Here is a 14,528-nt window from a genome sequence, read left to right as displayed (position 1 = left end):
AGGCAGCAAGAAGATTTGAACCCAAGACATTACAGGTTATCCTTGTCTTAGGAACACAATGGAGCCCAAAATTTTCTGTTGCTAAGACATTTGTTAAGTGAGTTGTGCCCCATTTTACGAACTTTCTTGCCACAGTTGTAAAGTGAATCATTGCAGTTGTTATTAAAATGGTTGTTAAGTGAATCTGGCTTCCCTATTGATTTTTGCTAGTCAGAAGATCACAAAAGGGGATCCCATGGACTCCCGGACATTGCAACCGTCATAAATATGAGTAAGTTGCCAAGCATCTGGATTTTTTTGAGTATGGGGATGTTGTAATGGTCTTAAGTGTAAAAATCAGTCATAAGTCACTTTATCCATTGCTATTGTAACTTCGGTCACTAAATGAACTGTTGTAAGTTGAGGACTGCCTGTATAATTTACTGGAACCTTACCTGCCTATGTTATCTTAATTCCTGAACTTTTCAAGCGTAAAATAATAAACTGCAATGAACCCCCGTCTCCTTCTCTCACAGCAATGAAATCACTAGCTCAGAGTAAAAAATAAATTCTTTGTAGAAATTCCCCCTTTGCAAGACCCGTTGAATAAAACTGAAAGAGGTAGAATTGAGAATTAGAGCTCACGAGAAGGAGAAACAAGGATTTACAAGATGACTTAAAAATGGAAAAATACAAATAACAAAGCAGAGGAACGATCGGGATTATTTATTTCCTTATATACTGGATTGATAAAAAGAGATTTGTTGGAGTTTGCTACGTTAGAAACACAAAGGGGGCTTGATAAAGACGAAAGCGAGAATTTGAGAAGAGACCAAAAAGGTATCAGAAAGCGGATGCTAGAACTTTCTCTGAGGCTTTTAAAGACGGTTTGCAGAAAGGAGAAAAAAAACCCACAGCATTGGTTAATTCAATCAAGGTTAAAATAGCGGGTTGTTATTTGGGAGATGTCTAACAGTTTCTTGATGACAACCAGATGGAGACGGTTATTTCTGGTAATGTTTGTTGTTTACTGAGTGGGACTGTACTTTGATGGTTTGAAGAGATAAAATGGACTTTGGATTTTGGTTAAAAAGGGAAAGGAAGGATACAGATTGGGTGTCAATCACCCCCCCTGCATTAAACAGCAAAAGAAACTCCTGGGATTTTTCTCTCTCTATGGATATAGCTTTATTGAAAAGCCATATGGGTGCAGAAGTGGAAAAGCCAGTTCTGACATTTTCACACGCAAATAGCATAGGAAAGTATTTTCTTTTCCTTCCCTGGAGCTCCCATTGTTCAATATCCACCAATCAGTTGCACTTGCTTTATTTTGGAAATGGTCCGCCTGCCTCAGACATTCCCAGTCAATGACCTTGAGATTTGGGTCTATCTAACACTTAAGCGGCACACTTGCATTCCAGAGTTCCTTCCCAAACTTCCCTTACCTTCTGTCATGCCCCAGCATATAACTTTTATATACTGTTGTTGCCCTCTAGCCCCATCTAGTGGCCAGAGAGACAAATACCAAGTATATTGTTTGAAGCTGACCTCACCCCATTACCCATCAGCCTGCACTCTCAAAACAAGTGCACGCTGGGAAGCCAGACTCCATTTCCTTTAGCATTTGGAGAAGGCAGAAGAATCCATCTTAATCTGTGGCACATGGTCTTCTAAGGACAAACCCACATCCCACACACAGAGCATCACTAGTGAGATTTAGATTGCTTGTATTTATTCATTTATTCAATGAATAAATGCCCCATCTTGTATTTGGTTCTCATTGCATGTATTCCTATTTTCCCCAGTTTCACCATATCCTGTTCTTTCAATAAAGCACCCAGATCTACGCCCACGGTTTGTTTTATTGGAGGATATGGGTTTAGCTGTGTGTCAAGCTGCACACAGACTGACGTGTAGTGAGGACAGAACAACTTCCAATGCCTTCCCTTCTCCCTCCCAATACCGTTGTCTGGTAGCGAGTCAACCATGATACTGGGTGTACAGATAGTCCTCACCTTACAACTGCAATTGGGTCCTTAATTTCCATTGCTAAGCGAGTCGTGCCTGACTTTATGACCTTTTAGTTAATCACTGTTGTTAGGCAAATCACTGCAGTGAATCACACAATCCGGCTTCCCCCATGGACTTTGCTTGGCTGCTAAGATCGCAAAGGGAGAACACAGGATGTTGAAACCAGTGTAAATTACATGCCAGCTCATGTGGCTGTGAGGATGCTACGACGGCTGCAAGTCAATTTTTTTTAGTATTTTTTTTTTTTACCTTCGAATGATGGTTATGCACCTGGTTGTAAGTCAAGGACTATCAGTAATAGATACCATTGGTCATATTTACTCAGTATTGTTATTTCTGACCATCGTTATCAAACTTTAACAACTGTATTTAATAGGAGATGATGAAGTGCTACAGATAGGCTTATAGAAACAGGAGTGAGATAGGGAATGGTTTGGTTATATTTCAAGAGACAGTGATAAATTATTAATGTTGATTATACAATGCTTGTTGGGGATGAAGGGGGAGGTCTCTTTTTCATCTTTCTTTTTCTGCACTTTTTTTCCATGTTTAATGTGTTTTTCTATTCTGTAGTTGTGTAAGTTCTGCTTGTACAATATCCTCTTTAATTTAGTTAATAGGGGAAAAGAGAATTTTCCATTTTCTAGTTGTCTTAGCTAGTTTCTGCTCACTCACTCACTCACACACACAAACACACACACAAACACACATGAAAGGTACAAACAGGCTAGATAAACCACAGCTTCTTTCTGTCCCAGGATCATCTTATAAAACACTCTCTCTCTCTCTCACACACACACACACACACACACACACACACACTTGGGGGAACAAATTAATTCTCACAAGTGTTTCTAATCCCAGAGTCTTGCTTCTTTTCCCAGGTTTTGCAGACAAAGAGGCAAGGCTGGTAATACCACAATAATCCTTCATTCGACTGATTTGCAAATAATTTGACTTGCCCACAAGAAAGGTTTTCAAATTCCCCCTCTCCGATTTCCAAGTGTCGGATGTTTACGGTATAGACTGGCTGAAGGCTGCATTCAAAGGGAGAAGCTCCATGTTCAATTCAGGTAGTCCTCAACTCACAACAGTTCATTTGGCGACCAAAGTTACAGTGGCAGTGAGAAAAGTGACCTGGGGTCATGTGGTCACTTTTTGCAACCTTCTGACCAGCCAAGTCAATGAGGAAGCCAGTTCACTTAGCAACCATGTTACTAACTTAAGCAGTGATTCACTAATAACTATGGCAGGAAAGATCATAAAACGGAGCAAATCTTACTTAACAACTCACAATCTCCTGGTGGTTGGCCCCAAGTCTCCCAGCCAGCTTTCCGGCCTAAGGCAGGACTAGAACTCACTGTCTCCTGGGCATTGGCCCAAAGTCACCCAACCTGCTTTGATGCCCAAAGCAACACTAGAACTCACTGTCTCCTGGGGATTGGCCCAAGGTCACCCAGCCAGCTTTCCTGCCTAAGGTGGGATTAAAACCAGGGGTGGGATTCAGCCGGTTCGGGCAAACCAGGTGTTAAATTTACATCTGGTTTACCAAACTGGTAGTTAAACCGACCGGCTGGCCTCACCCGTGCCTCCCAGGAGTCGCCATGTGGCCCGTTTTGGATGCAGGTAAGTGCAGGGTCCGGGCAGAGGCTCTGGGAGGGTGAAAAACGGCCTTCCCAGAAGTTCTGGAAGTCCGGAAACGAGCTTATTTCCTGCTTCCAGAGGGCCTCAGGAGCCAGGGGGAGGCTGTTTTTGTCCTCCCAGAGGCCCGAGGGAAGCTTCCAGACTCTGGAGATGGCGAAAAACGGCTCTCCTGGAAGATCCAGTAGGCCACACCCACCATGGTGACGCCCACCCAGCAACCAGGCAGAGAACTGGTTGTTGGGGTTTTTGAATCTCATCCCTGACTAGAACTCGCCATCTCCTGGGGATTGGCCCAAAGTCTCTTGGCCAGCTTTTTATGCCTTAAGGCAGGACTAGAACTCACTGTCTCCTGGCTTCTAACCTGCTGCCCCCTTACTACTAAACCAAACCTTCACATACATTTTCCTGGGACATTCACGGACTACACGGAAGCAGGAAAAGATCAATCTCATCCTAAAATCAGAAGGCATCTACCATGCTTTCCCCAGCTAGGAATCTTCTGATGCAACGCCCACCATCTGCAAATTCCAGACCCCAAACCTCCAGGCGGGAATAGCAATCAAGGCCGCATCCTTCTTTCCACCACGCAAACGGGGGTATCGCTTTCATCATCCTTACAACAATGCCATAAAATAGAGCAATATTATTATCCCCGTATTACAGGGTACCGGAAGGAGGATGTGTGAATGAAGGCCGAGAGTAAGAGACTAGCACCGGCAGTCCTCCACTTATGACCATAATTGAGCCTGAAATTTATGTTGTTAATTGAGACATGTGTTTTGTCCTGTCTTGCAACTTTTCCCACTGTTGTTAAGCAAATCACCGCAGTTGATAAGTTTAGTAACCCGGTTGTTAAATGAACCTGGCTCCCCCACTGACTGTGCTTGTGAGGAGGTCGCAAAAGGGGGACCTCGTGACCTTCGGCCACTGTGATGGTCATAAATACGAATGGGCCGCCAAGCCTCTGAATTTCAACCTCGTGATCCACGGAGAGGCTGCAACGGTCATAATGGTCATCAAGACACATTTTTCCATGCTATCGTTCACTCCAAAGGATCACGAAAGGAATGGTCGTAAGTCGAGGAGTATCTGTACTATTCCTGCCCATGTCTAATACCTTGAACAGTTTAAGCCCAACTTTTTAATGCTCTTTAGTTATTTGATTTGTAGACTGGTCGCTCCTTGCCAGCATCCGGACTTCTCCCCAGTTTGGCTGAGGCAGACAATTCCTCGGATCGAAGCGTTCCTGCACATTTAATTGGCATTCCTTCCTGTCCTTTACAAGCAGGTGTGGTTTTCTTTTCCTTACACCGGGATGAATAATGAATGAAAACAAAGGAAAGGAAAGGGAGGGAGATTAAACATGTCTTCCCAAGGCCCAGGGGCACGTGAAGGAGCAGCAGAAGAAAGCTAATGCATAATCCCTCCCCCCAACAAAAACCACTCAAAACTTCCAACTTTTCTCAAAGGCATTTTAGGCAGGTCAATCACGCATTTACAGGCTTAACTACACAGGATATTAAACAGAAAGAAAAGAGAAAAAAAATAAGGGGGGGGGAGTCATCCCGTATCTCGATGTGCAACGGTTGGCCCAATGGGCATTTTAATCCAAACCGGTGTTTCTGCCTTAAAAGATCTCCGGGTTATCTAATATCAGGGGATTAAATGAACAGGAGGTTGTGAGAATTAGTGATATCGCTTACGCGATAGTGTTTTACTACTGGTCTTTATCACCTCTCTCCTGGAACTGTGGGAAGAGACACACCGGCACGACACGGGAACGAGTTGGAATCACATCGGGGAGAGAGATTATAAACAGGAATTGGAAAGCACCAATTTTCAGTGAAACCACTTTAAAAATATAGAAGTCTTACCTATTCCTTTGAGTCACTCAAAGCTGTGATTATACACTTTTGAACCATTTAATTTGGAGGCACCTTGTTTTATAGTACACTGCTCAAAAAAATAAAGGGAACACTTAAACAACACAATGTAACTCCAAATCAATCGCACTTCTGTGAAATCAAACTGTCCACTTAGGTAGCAACGCTGAATGACAATCAATTTCACATGCTGTTGTGCAAATGGAATAGACAACAGGTGGAAAGCATAGGCAGTTAGCAAGACATCCCCAATAAAGGAGTGGTTCTGCAGGTGATGACCACAGACCACTTCTAAGTTCCTATGCTTTCTGGCTGATGGTTTGGTCACTTTTGAATGCTGGTGGTGCTTTCTCTAGTGGTAGCATGAGACGGAGTCTACAACCCACACAAGTGGCTCAGGTAGTGCAGCTCACCCAGGATGGCACATCAATGCGAGCTGTGGTAAGGTTTGCTGTGTCTGTCAGCTTATTGTCCAGAGCATGGAGGTGCTACCAGGAGACAGGCCAGTACATCAGGAGACGTGGAGGAGGCCGTAGGAGGGCAACAACCCAGTATCAGGACCGCTACCTCCGCCTTTGTGCAAGGAGGGACAGGAGGAGCACTGCCAGAACCCTGCAAAATGACCTCCAGCGGGCCACAAATGTACATATGGCTGCTCAAATGGTCAGAAACAGATTCCATGAGGGTGGTATGAGGGCCCGATGTCCACAGGTGGGGGTTGTGCTTACAGCCCAACACCGTGCAGGACGTTTGGCATTTGCCAGAGAATACCAAGATTGGCAAATTTGCCACTGGCGCCCTGTGCTCTTCACAGATGAAAGCAGGTTCTCACTGAGCACATGTGACAGACGTGACAGGGTCTGGAGACGCTGTGGAGAACATTCTGTTGCCTGCAACATCCTCCAGCATGACTGGTTTGGCAGTGGGTCAGTAATGGTGTGGGGTGGCATTTCTTTAGGGGGCCGCACAGCCCTCCATGTGCTCGCCAGAGGTAGCCTGACTGCCATTAGGTACCGAGATGAGATCCTCAGCCCCCTTGTGAGACCATATGCCGGTGCATTTGGCCCTGGGTTCCTCCTAATGCAAGACAATGCTAGACCTCATGTGGCTGGAGTGTGTCAGCAGTTCCTGCAAGACGAAGGCATTGATGCTATGGACTGGCCCGCCCGTTCCCCAGACCTGAATCCAATTGAGAACATCTGGGACATCATGTCTCGCTCCATCCACCAATGCCTCATTGCACCACAGACTGTCCAGGAGTTGGGGGATGCTTTAATTCAGGTGTGGGAAGAGATCCCTCAGGAGACCTTCCACCACCTCATCAGGAGCATGCCCAGGTATTGTAGGGAGGTTATACAGGCACGTGGAGGCACACACACTACTGAGACTCATTTTGACTTGTTTTAAGGACAATACATCAAAGTTGGATCAGCCTGTAGTGTTTTTTTCCACATTAATTTTGAGTGTAACTCCAAATCCAGACCTCCATGGGTTGCTAAATTTGACTTCCGTTGATAATTTTTGTGTGATTTTGTTGTCAGCACATTCAACTATGTAATGAACAAAGTATTTAATAAGAATATTTCATTCATTCAGATCTAGGATGTCTTATTTTTGTGTTCCCTTTATTTTTTTGAGCAGTGTATAAATAGCAATAGCACTTAGACTCATATACCGCTTTATAATGCTTTACAGCCCTCTCTAAGTGGTTTAAAGAGTCAGCCTATCGCCCTCCAACAATCTGGATCCTCATTTTATCCCCCTCGGAAAGAGGGAAGGCTGAGTGAACCTTCAGCCTGGTGGAATTCGATCTGCTAAATTGCAGTAGGAGTAGCTTGCAGTACTGCACTCTAACCACTGCGCCACCAAGGCTCATTTAATTTTAATTAAATTAATTCAATTAAATTAAATCCTTAATTAAGGGTAATATATTTCAACTGCTATTGTTTTTTACATCTGTAGTACTTTTAGCAATAAGTTGATTATAAACTACCGTATATATACAATATAATTACAGATAGTTGTAGACTTGTGACCGTCGTTGGGGCCAGAACATCTGTTGATATGCAGAGGTCATTAAGTGAGTCACGCACAATTTTAAGACTTTTTTGGGGGCCACAAGGATTAAGTGAATCATGTGGTTCTTGGTGAATCTGGCTTCCCTCATTGGTTTTCCTTGTTGGAAGTTGCCAGAGTAGATCACAAAGGGCAATCACAGGATCCCAAAACACCACAATTGTCGTAAGTACATGCCAATTGCCAAGTGCCTGAATTTTGATCATGCAACCGTAGGGGCACTACGACAGTCTTAAATGTGAGGAACAGATGTAAAGCAAGCTTTTCAGTCCTGTCATAACTTTGGACAGCCATTAAACAAATGGTTGTAACTCAAGGATCACCTGTACTACTTCCACTCTCCAAATCACAGGCCGCCATCTTCCAGGTGAAGTTTTTTTTCCCTTTAGCTCAGTTTTGTAGGCGCTGATTTGCAACTTTTGGGCAGGAAAAAAAAAAGCCATTTCCTATTCTTTTTCTCCATCTGGGGCTCTTCCAAAGCCCTGGACTACAACTCCCATCATCGCCTAGCCAGCACAGCCGAAGAATTCTTGATTGATTCAAACTGGAAATGCCAGGGCCAGAACCTCAGAATTACCATATGCAAAGCCACGGTATCATACCATTTTACAGGCAGGAAACTGAAGCTGGAAGGCCGTAACTGGCCAAGGCATCGCCATGACAGTCTAGCTTAGTGTTGTGGTGGCCTGAAGGCCGCCAGCCCCACCAGCAGCCGAATCAGAGGAGGACGAGTGTGGGAGTCTGTGGGGGGGGGGAGAGAGAGAGAGAGAGAGAGAGAGAGAGAGAGAGAGAGAGAGAGAGAGGAGGGAGGGAGGGAGGGGGAAAGAGAGGGAGGGAGGGAGAGAGGGAGGGAGGCAGAGCCTGGGCCCTCCTTAGCCCTCAGATGGAGAGTCAACAGCCCCCAGGTCTGGAGGTGGCTGATGAGGAAGAGGAGGAACAACTGGGTCCAGTGCCTGACGCGCAGATGCACAGAAGGCACAGGAGAGGAGAGCAGTGGAAATCTATGGGCCGGTCCTTGGGACAGAAGAGCCACTGGTGCTAGCGAAGCCCCACCCTAGTTTTGGGGATAAAAATCAGGGATCGGAGGTCAATAGATGCGGCCGGACAGACTTGCTACCTTCAGTTAGAGAAAAACCTTTTGCCAGGCCAGCCTGCGCTCCTAACAAAGGAACCTTTTAGTTAACTTCAGAGGGTTTGTCATGTTTGCTGGGTCTGAACACTTAGGTTTCCAAAATCCCACTTTTATTACAGAGAGATAAATTTATTGATACAATTTCCGCGCTCCAAGTAGAGCCGTGTTTTACTCCAGAAATAATTTCCATTAAGGAGAAAAAAAAAGAAAAACAGCACAAAAGAATCTTCATCCTTTTACTGGCACCACCTAAAATACTTTTCCAAGCACTAAAAGAAGAGTTTCCTACAGGTGGGAACATCCTGGATTTTATATAAGGCATCCCTCAGTTTTCCATCCCTTCCCCTACACCTCTTCGCTCCTTTATGACTACAAGGACCATAACTGGTGCTTCTTAGCCTCCCCAGAGGACAGGATAGCAAATGATGGTAAGAAACTACAAAAAAGATTCTAAAAGGCAGTTTCACAAACAGAAACATTAATCCCCAAAGAACCAAGGCAGACATTGGCAGTTCTCACTTAGCAACCACCCCATACAGTGACTGTTCGCAGTTGCAACTATGCAAAAATAACTTTGTGCCCAATCCTCGTATTTATGACCTCCGCAGGTGCATAAAGCAAAGGAAAGTTGAAGTAAGATCGTAAGGACAGTCGTGGTTAGCTACCGCTTCGCTTTATAATTTATTTGCTGGTCCCATTAGGAGTCACTCAACAAGAAAGATCCTTTCAGCTTTTGAGAGCAACTGATTTCTGTACAAAATGGCCTCAAAGTGCAGGGAATTCTGGGAGTTGAAGTTCATATATCTTTGTCAGGCTAGGAAAACACTGATTTTTGCATCACCGAACACTCCAACTCTCTGGTCTTAAACTCCATAATTTCAAGAGGAAAACACCCCTTTCCAATCCCACACAAGTTCTTTTCTGGTGCAAATGAACCCTCTGATCTAAAGCAGGGGTCTCCAAAACCTGGCAACTTTTAAGACTTGTGGACTTCAACTCCCAGAATCCCTCAGGCAGCCATGAGGAATTCTGGGAATTGAGTCCATATATATCTTCAAATTGTCAGGCTAGAAAAACACAGATTTTGCATGACTGAACACTCCAACTGTGGAATTCTGGAAGTTGAAGTCCACAAGTCTTAAAAGTTGCCAAATTTAGAGATTCCTAATCTGAAACAAGGGTCTTCAAACTTGGCAAGTTGAAGATTTGTGGACTTCAACTCCCAGAATTCCTGAGGTAACATGACTGGAGGAGGAGGATTTCTGGGAGTTGAAGTCCAAAAGTCTTAAAAATTGCCAAATTTGGAGACTCCTAATCTAAAACATGATGGGGGAATTACCGGGCCATGCCACACCATCTCCAACCTTTGTTTGTGCTTTGATGGCCAACCCAAGACCAATGAACCACACGCACACTTGAATATGACTGGCTGTAGAACAGAAAATCAGTGAAAGTATGCACTGTCGCACGCTTAAATTCCAGATGACAACCCCACCCCCCCTTCGATGACAATCCCCTTTTGAAGGAGCCATCAATCTTGTTCCTCTCTGAAAATAATCCAAGGTGAGGATGGGAAATAAGTTCATTGCGCAGTAATAAGATTTATTGTGTGCTGCCATAAATTATGCAAGATTTCCAAGAATTAATCCTCACAACCCAACTTTATGCCTCTCCCTCTCTCTCTCCCTCTCCTCTCTTTCTCTGCATGGATTGTGTCACTTCCAACTTCAGGTAAGAACATAGAACAGTTATTGATGTTTAGCAGAGAAAGGGGTAGATTACAGAAATGCAAAGGAAATTGTGTTTTTTTGACAAGGATCTACACCTGGGGAAGGTGCCCTTAAATTTATCAGCAACAGAATTAATCTATTCAAGAACTCTTTATAGGTAGCCCTTGACTTACCAGAGTTCATTTAGTGACCATTCGAAGTCACAATAACATTGCAAACAAGAGATTTATGACCATTTCTCACACTTATGACTGTTGTAGCATCCCCACGGTCGCGCGATTTACATTCAGATGCTTGACTCACGTTTATGACAGTTGCCGTGTCATGTTACCTTCTGACAAATGAATGGGGAAGCCAGATTCGCTTAACAACCGTGTTACTGATTTAACAACTACAGGGACTCACTTAACAAATGGGGCAAGAATAGTTGTAAAATGGGGGGGGGGGGAACCTCACTTAACAAATTTCTCAATTAGCAACATAAATTCTGGGTTCAATTGTTTGTTGTAAGTCAGGGACTACCTATTTTGGGGGATGCTTTCTATCCAAGCCAACTAAAGCATCCTTTAAATGTCACTTGTTTTAGTTTGTATAAATACTGTTGTGAGAGATGAAAGTACAGGTAATCCTTGACTTACGACCACAATTGAACCCAAATTTTCTGTTGTTGAGTGAGACATTTTCTTGCCACAGTTGTTAAGTGAATCACTGCAGTTGATAAGTTAGTCACTCTTTTGTCAAGTGCAAAGGTTGTAACTGAAAAACAGTCATTAAGTCACATTTTTCACTGCTGTTGTAACTTTGAACGGTCACTAAATGAATTGTTGTTAAATTGAGGGCTATCTGTATACAAGTAGCGCAAAATGAACACCTACTTCACCAAGTACCTATTATACATACAGGTAGTTCTTGATTTACACCACAATTGGGACCAGAACTTCCATCATTAAGCGATGTGGTCATTAAGTAAGTCACACCCAATTTTACCTTTTGCCACAGTCATTAAGTGAATCACCACCATTGTTACGTGAATCATAGTGAATCTGGGTACTGGTAACCACATGAACCCGGGATCCTGCCAGTATATAGTAAAAAACTAAATTTCCCGTCCAGTCATGCGGGTGGTGATTCACTGACTCTAGGGGGCGCTGTTCATCTCCATTTTTTAGCCTAAGGAGCCAGCATTGTCTGAAGATACTTCCGTGGTCATGTGGTAAGCAGGACAATATGCCGAGGTGCACGGAACGCAGTTTCGTTCCCACTGAAGTGGTACCTATTTATCTACTTGCTTTTACATGCTTTCAAATGCTAGGCGGGCAGGAGCTGGAGCAAAGAACGGGAGCTCACCCTGTCGCGCGGTACTCGGGTCTCAAACTGTCAACTTTCCAGTGGACAAGCCCAGCATGTCTTAACCACCGGGCCATCGCACCCCTCAAGTCTTGTAAAGACAATGTTGAGTGGCAATCGTGCAAATGTCGATTGTTGTGGCTGCAGGCTAAACGCAAGAACTGAGTGGCAAGTCACTTTTTCCAGCGCCACTGTCGTTTTCCACAACCCTTCAACGAATGGCCGTAAATTGAGGATTACCTGTACATTAAAAAAGCAGGCAGTCCCAGAGGAGTCGATACTGAATTCATTACCAAACCAGTGCTGTGTTTCAGCGTTTTAATTTGGAAATCAGAAATGGGAAGTACAGTACAGAAAACAATTTTAGAGTTGCTTTAACGATGCAGATATTAAATGCTGAACCGACGGCTTTGACAGAGAAATAATTATCCACTTTGGAAGAAAAAAACTCCAAAAAGATTGAGGACATGACAGCAAACTTTGGATAAAGACCCTGATATGACAGGTTTGCTATCTGTCTTGCACTACAACCACCATCTTCTGACAAAGCAAGAGCAACCAGTGGATTGGTACCTGTTCACCAAATGATATCCTATCCTAAAGACAAGCTTTTGCTTTTGGATAGAACATCTGGAAGTTGATGCATCACACAGACTTCGTCTAGAAGCTGTGCTTCGAATGTTTTTTTCCTGCAGGAAACCTTTAAATCCAACTAAAAACACCTGATTTGGTATTGGCTTTATTATGCACTTTGCGTTTTCCAACGAGGAAAATGGGACACCAAAAACCCTTGGCTGCCCTTAAATTTTCTGCAGGTGGACTTGGAGCAGCTTACTCCAGCTTACTTCACGGTCGTTGCAATGTAATGGGGCCAACTCTTCGTTCAGCTAATTTATGTCCTCCTCCGTTTGTGTGAAAGCAAACCGGTGGAAGTTTATGGAGAATTCTCAGCCTTCCAGGTTCAGAGTTGTCCCAAAGATGCTTTTTTTTAAAAAAAGAGGCAACTGGACTTTCTGGGGTTTGTTTGTTTGTTTAAGATGTTTCACTTCTCACCCAAGAAGCTTCTTCAGCTCTGACTGAATCATTCCCCACCAATCCAGTCAGAGCCGAAGAAGCTTCTTAGATGAGAAGTGAAATGTCTTCAAAGAAAAAAAAACAGAAAGTCCAGTTGCCTCTTGAAAAAAAGCACCTTTGGGTTAACTTTCAGTAAAATTATATATTAGGGGGAAAAAAACACCGTGGAAGGTATCAAAACTGAAGAAATTAAGGATGCATAACTTTGTGAAGTTACTAGTCCCATGTAAAAATAATCTCTCCTTTTGACTCAAGCTCAACTCCTGACTGTCTATGGCAGGGGTCTCCAACCTTGGCAAATTTAAGACTTGTGGACTTCAACTCCCAGCTTTGCTGGTTGGAGAATTCTGGGAGTTGAAGTCCACAAGTCTTAAATTTGCCAAGGTTGGAGACCCCTGGTCTATGGAGATTCTCAGACCTCCAAGTGACGATTGTCCCAAAGGTGCTTTTTCAAAAAAAGGCAGCTGGACTCATCCAAGCTTTTTCCACGGATAACTGCAAGGAATATAAACCCTTCTGTTCTCCACCATTCGGTCAGAACTGAAGAAGCTTCTTGGATGAGGAGCGAAACGTCTTCAAAGAAAAAAAAACCCAATAAGTCCAGTTGCCTCTTAAGGGGGAAAAAAAGCACCTTTGGGACAAGCCGGTGGAAGGTAAGAATCAGCCCAACTTTACTACCGGTCCGGTCCCGTCCCGTCTCCATGCCATGTGGGGGACAAGGGTTTCCACCTGGGCACGCCAGGTGAGCCAACACCTGGTGGCAGAAGCCCTCAAGGTGCAGAGGTGGAGAAGAGCCGCGGAAAGTCCCTTTAAGGACCACTAAAGTTTCTCTCGACCTCCTCCCCTCCGACACACACACACATACACACACACACCGGACTTTCTGGCGCTGCTGAAGTCCGGGGATGATGGGGGCGGTGGTCCACACTCACCTTCAGCCTCGCGGGGCAAGAGGGCGAAGAGAGCCAAGGCGAGAAGAAGCCGCGGCGGTGGCGGCGGCGCTGCGGGGCAATCCATGGCCAAGCAAAGAGGGCTGGGTGTAAGAGGCGAGCCCCGCGGGGGTTTTCCTCGGTTCCGATCTCGCGGCGGGATTTCGCCTGGGCACCATCAGAAAAAGCCAGGCGACCCTCCAACCTCCCCACCTCCCTTCGCCCCGCTCTCCAGCCTTCCTTCCTTTCCGGCTCCGGGCAAGGCGGCAAACAAGAAGCCGAGGCAAAAGGCAGGAGGCCCGGGGAGGAGATCTCTTTTATTGGGATCCCCGCAGGAGCCGGACTGGCTGCGGACCGCGAGGCAAGTCCGGGCTGGACAAGCGAAGAGCGAGCGCCAAGCAAGCGACCCGTCTCTCTCTCTCTCTCTCTCTTCTTTGCGCCAAGCGCGGCGGCGGCGGCGGCTTCTTCTCCAAGCGGGCGCCCGGCGCAACTTCTCCTCCCTAAGTTCCCCCCCCACCCCCGGGCGGAGCGACCGGCCCCTCCGCTCGCGATCCCGCAATCCCGCCCCCCCCCCCACACCCAACGGCTTTGGAAGATCCCCTCCTCCTCCTCCACCCGGATCCCGCGTTGACGTCGCCCGCCCGCCGGCCACCCACCGAGGCTGCGGCGGAACTGCCCACCGGCGCGTCCCGGGCGAAGCTTG

General features: G+C 45.3%; 1 protein-coding gene across 1 annotated transcript in view; it reads right to left on the bottom strand.

Moving 5' to 3' along the window:
- The window catches only part of FRAS1 (Fraser extracellular matrix complex subunit 1), a 393,348-nt gene extending 379,054 nt beyond the window's left edge, over positions 1-14,294 (bottom strand). The window contains exon 1 of the mRNA XM_087935788.1: positions 13,829-14,294. Within this exon, the coding sequence (XP_087791914.1) occupies positions 13,829-13,913 (85 nt within the window). The 5' untranslated portion in view covers positions 13,914-14,294. The remainder of the gene's footprint in view (positions 1-13,828) is intronic.
- Between the last annotated feature and the right edge of the window lie 234 nt (positions 14,295-14,528).

This window comes from Pseudonaja textilis, chromosome 6 (assembly GCF_049901715.1).
Source record: "Pseudonaja textilis isolate UNSWEBS1 chromosome 6, rPseTex1.2, whole genome shotgun sequence".
Taxonomy (NCBI): domain Eukaryota; kingdom Metazoa; phylum Chordata; class Lepidosauria; order Squamata; family Elapidae; genus Pseudonaja; species Pseudonaja textilis.
Note: the sequence above shows the minus strand (reverse complement) of the source record. Positions and strands in the feature narration are given on the sequence as shown.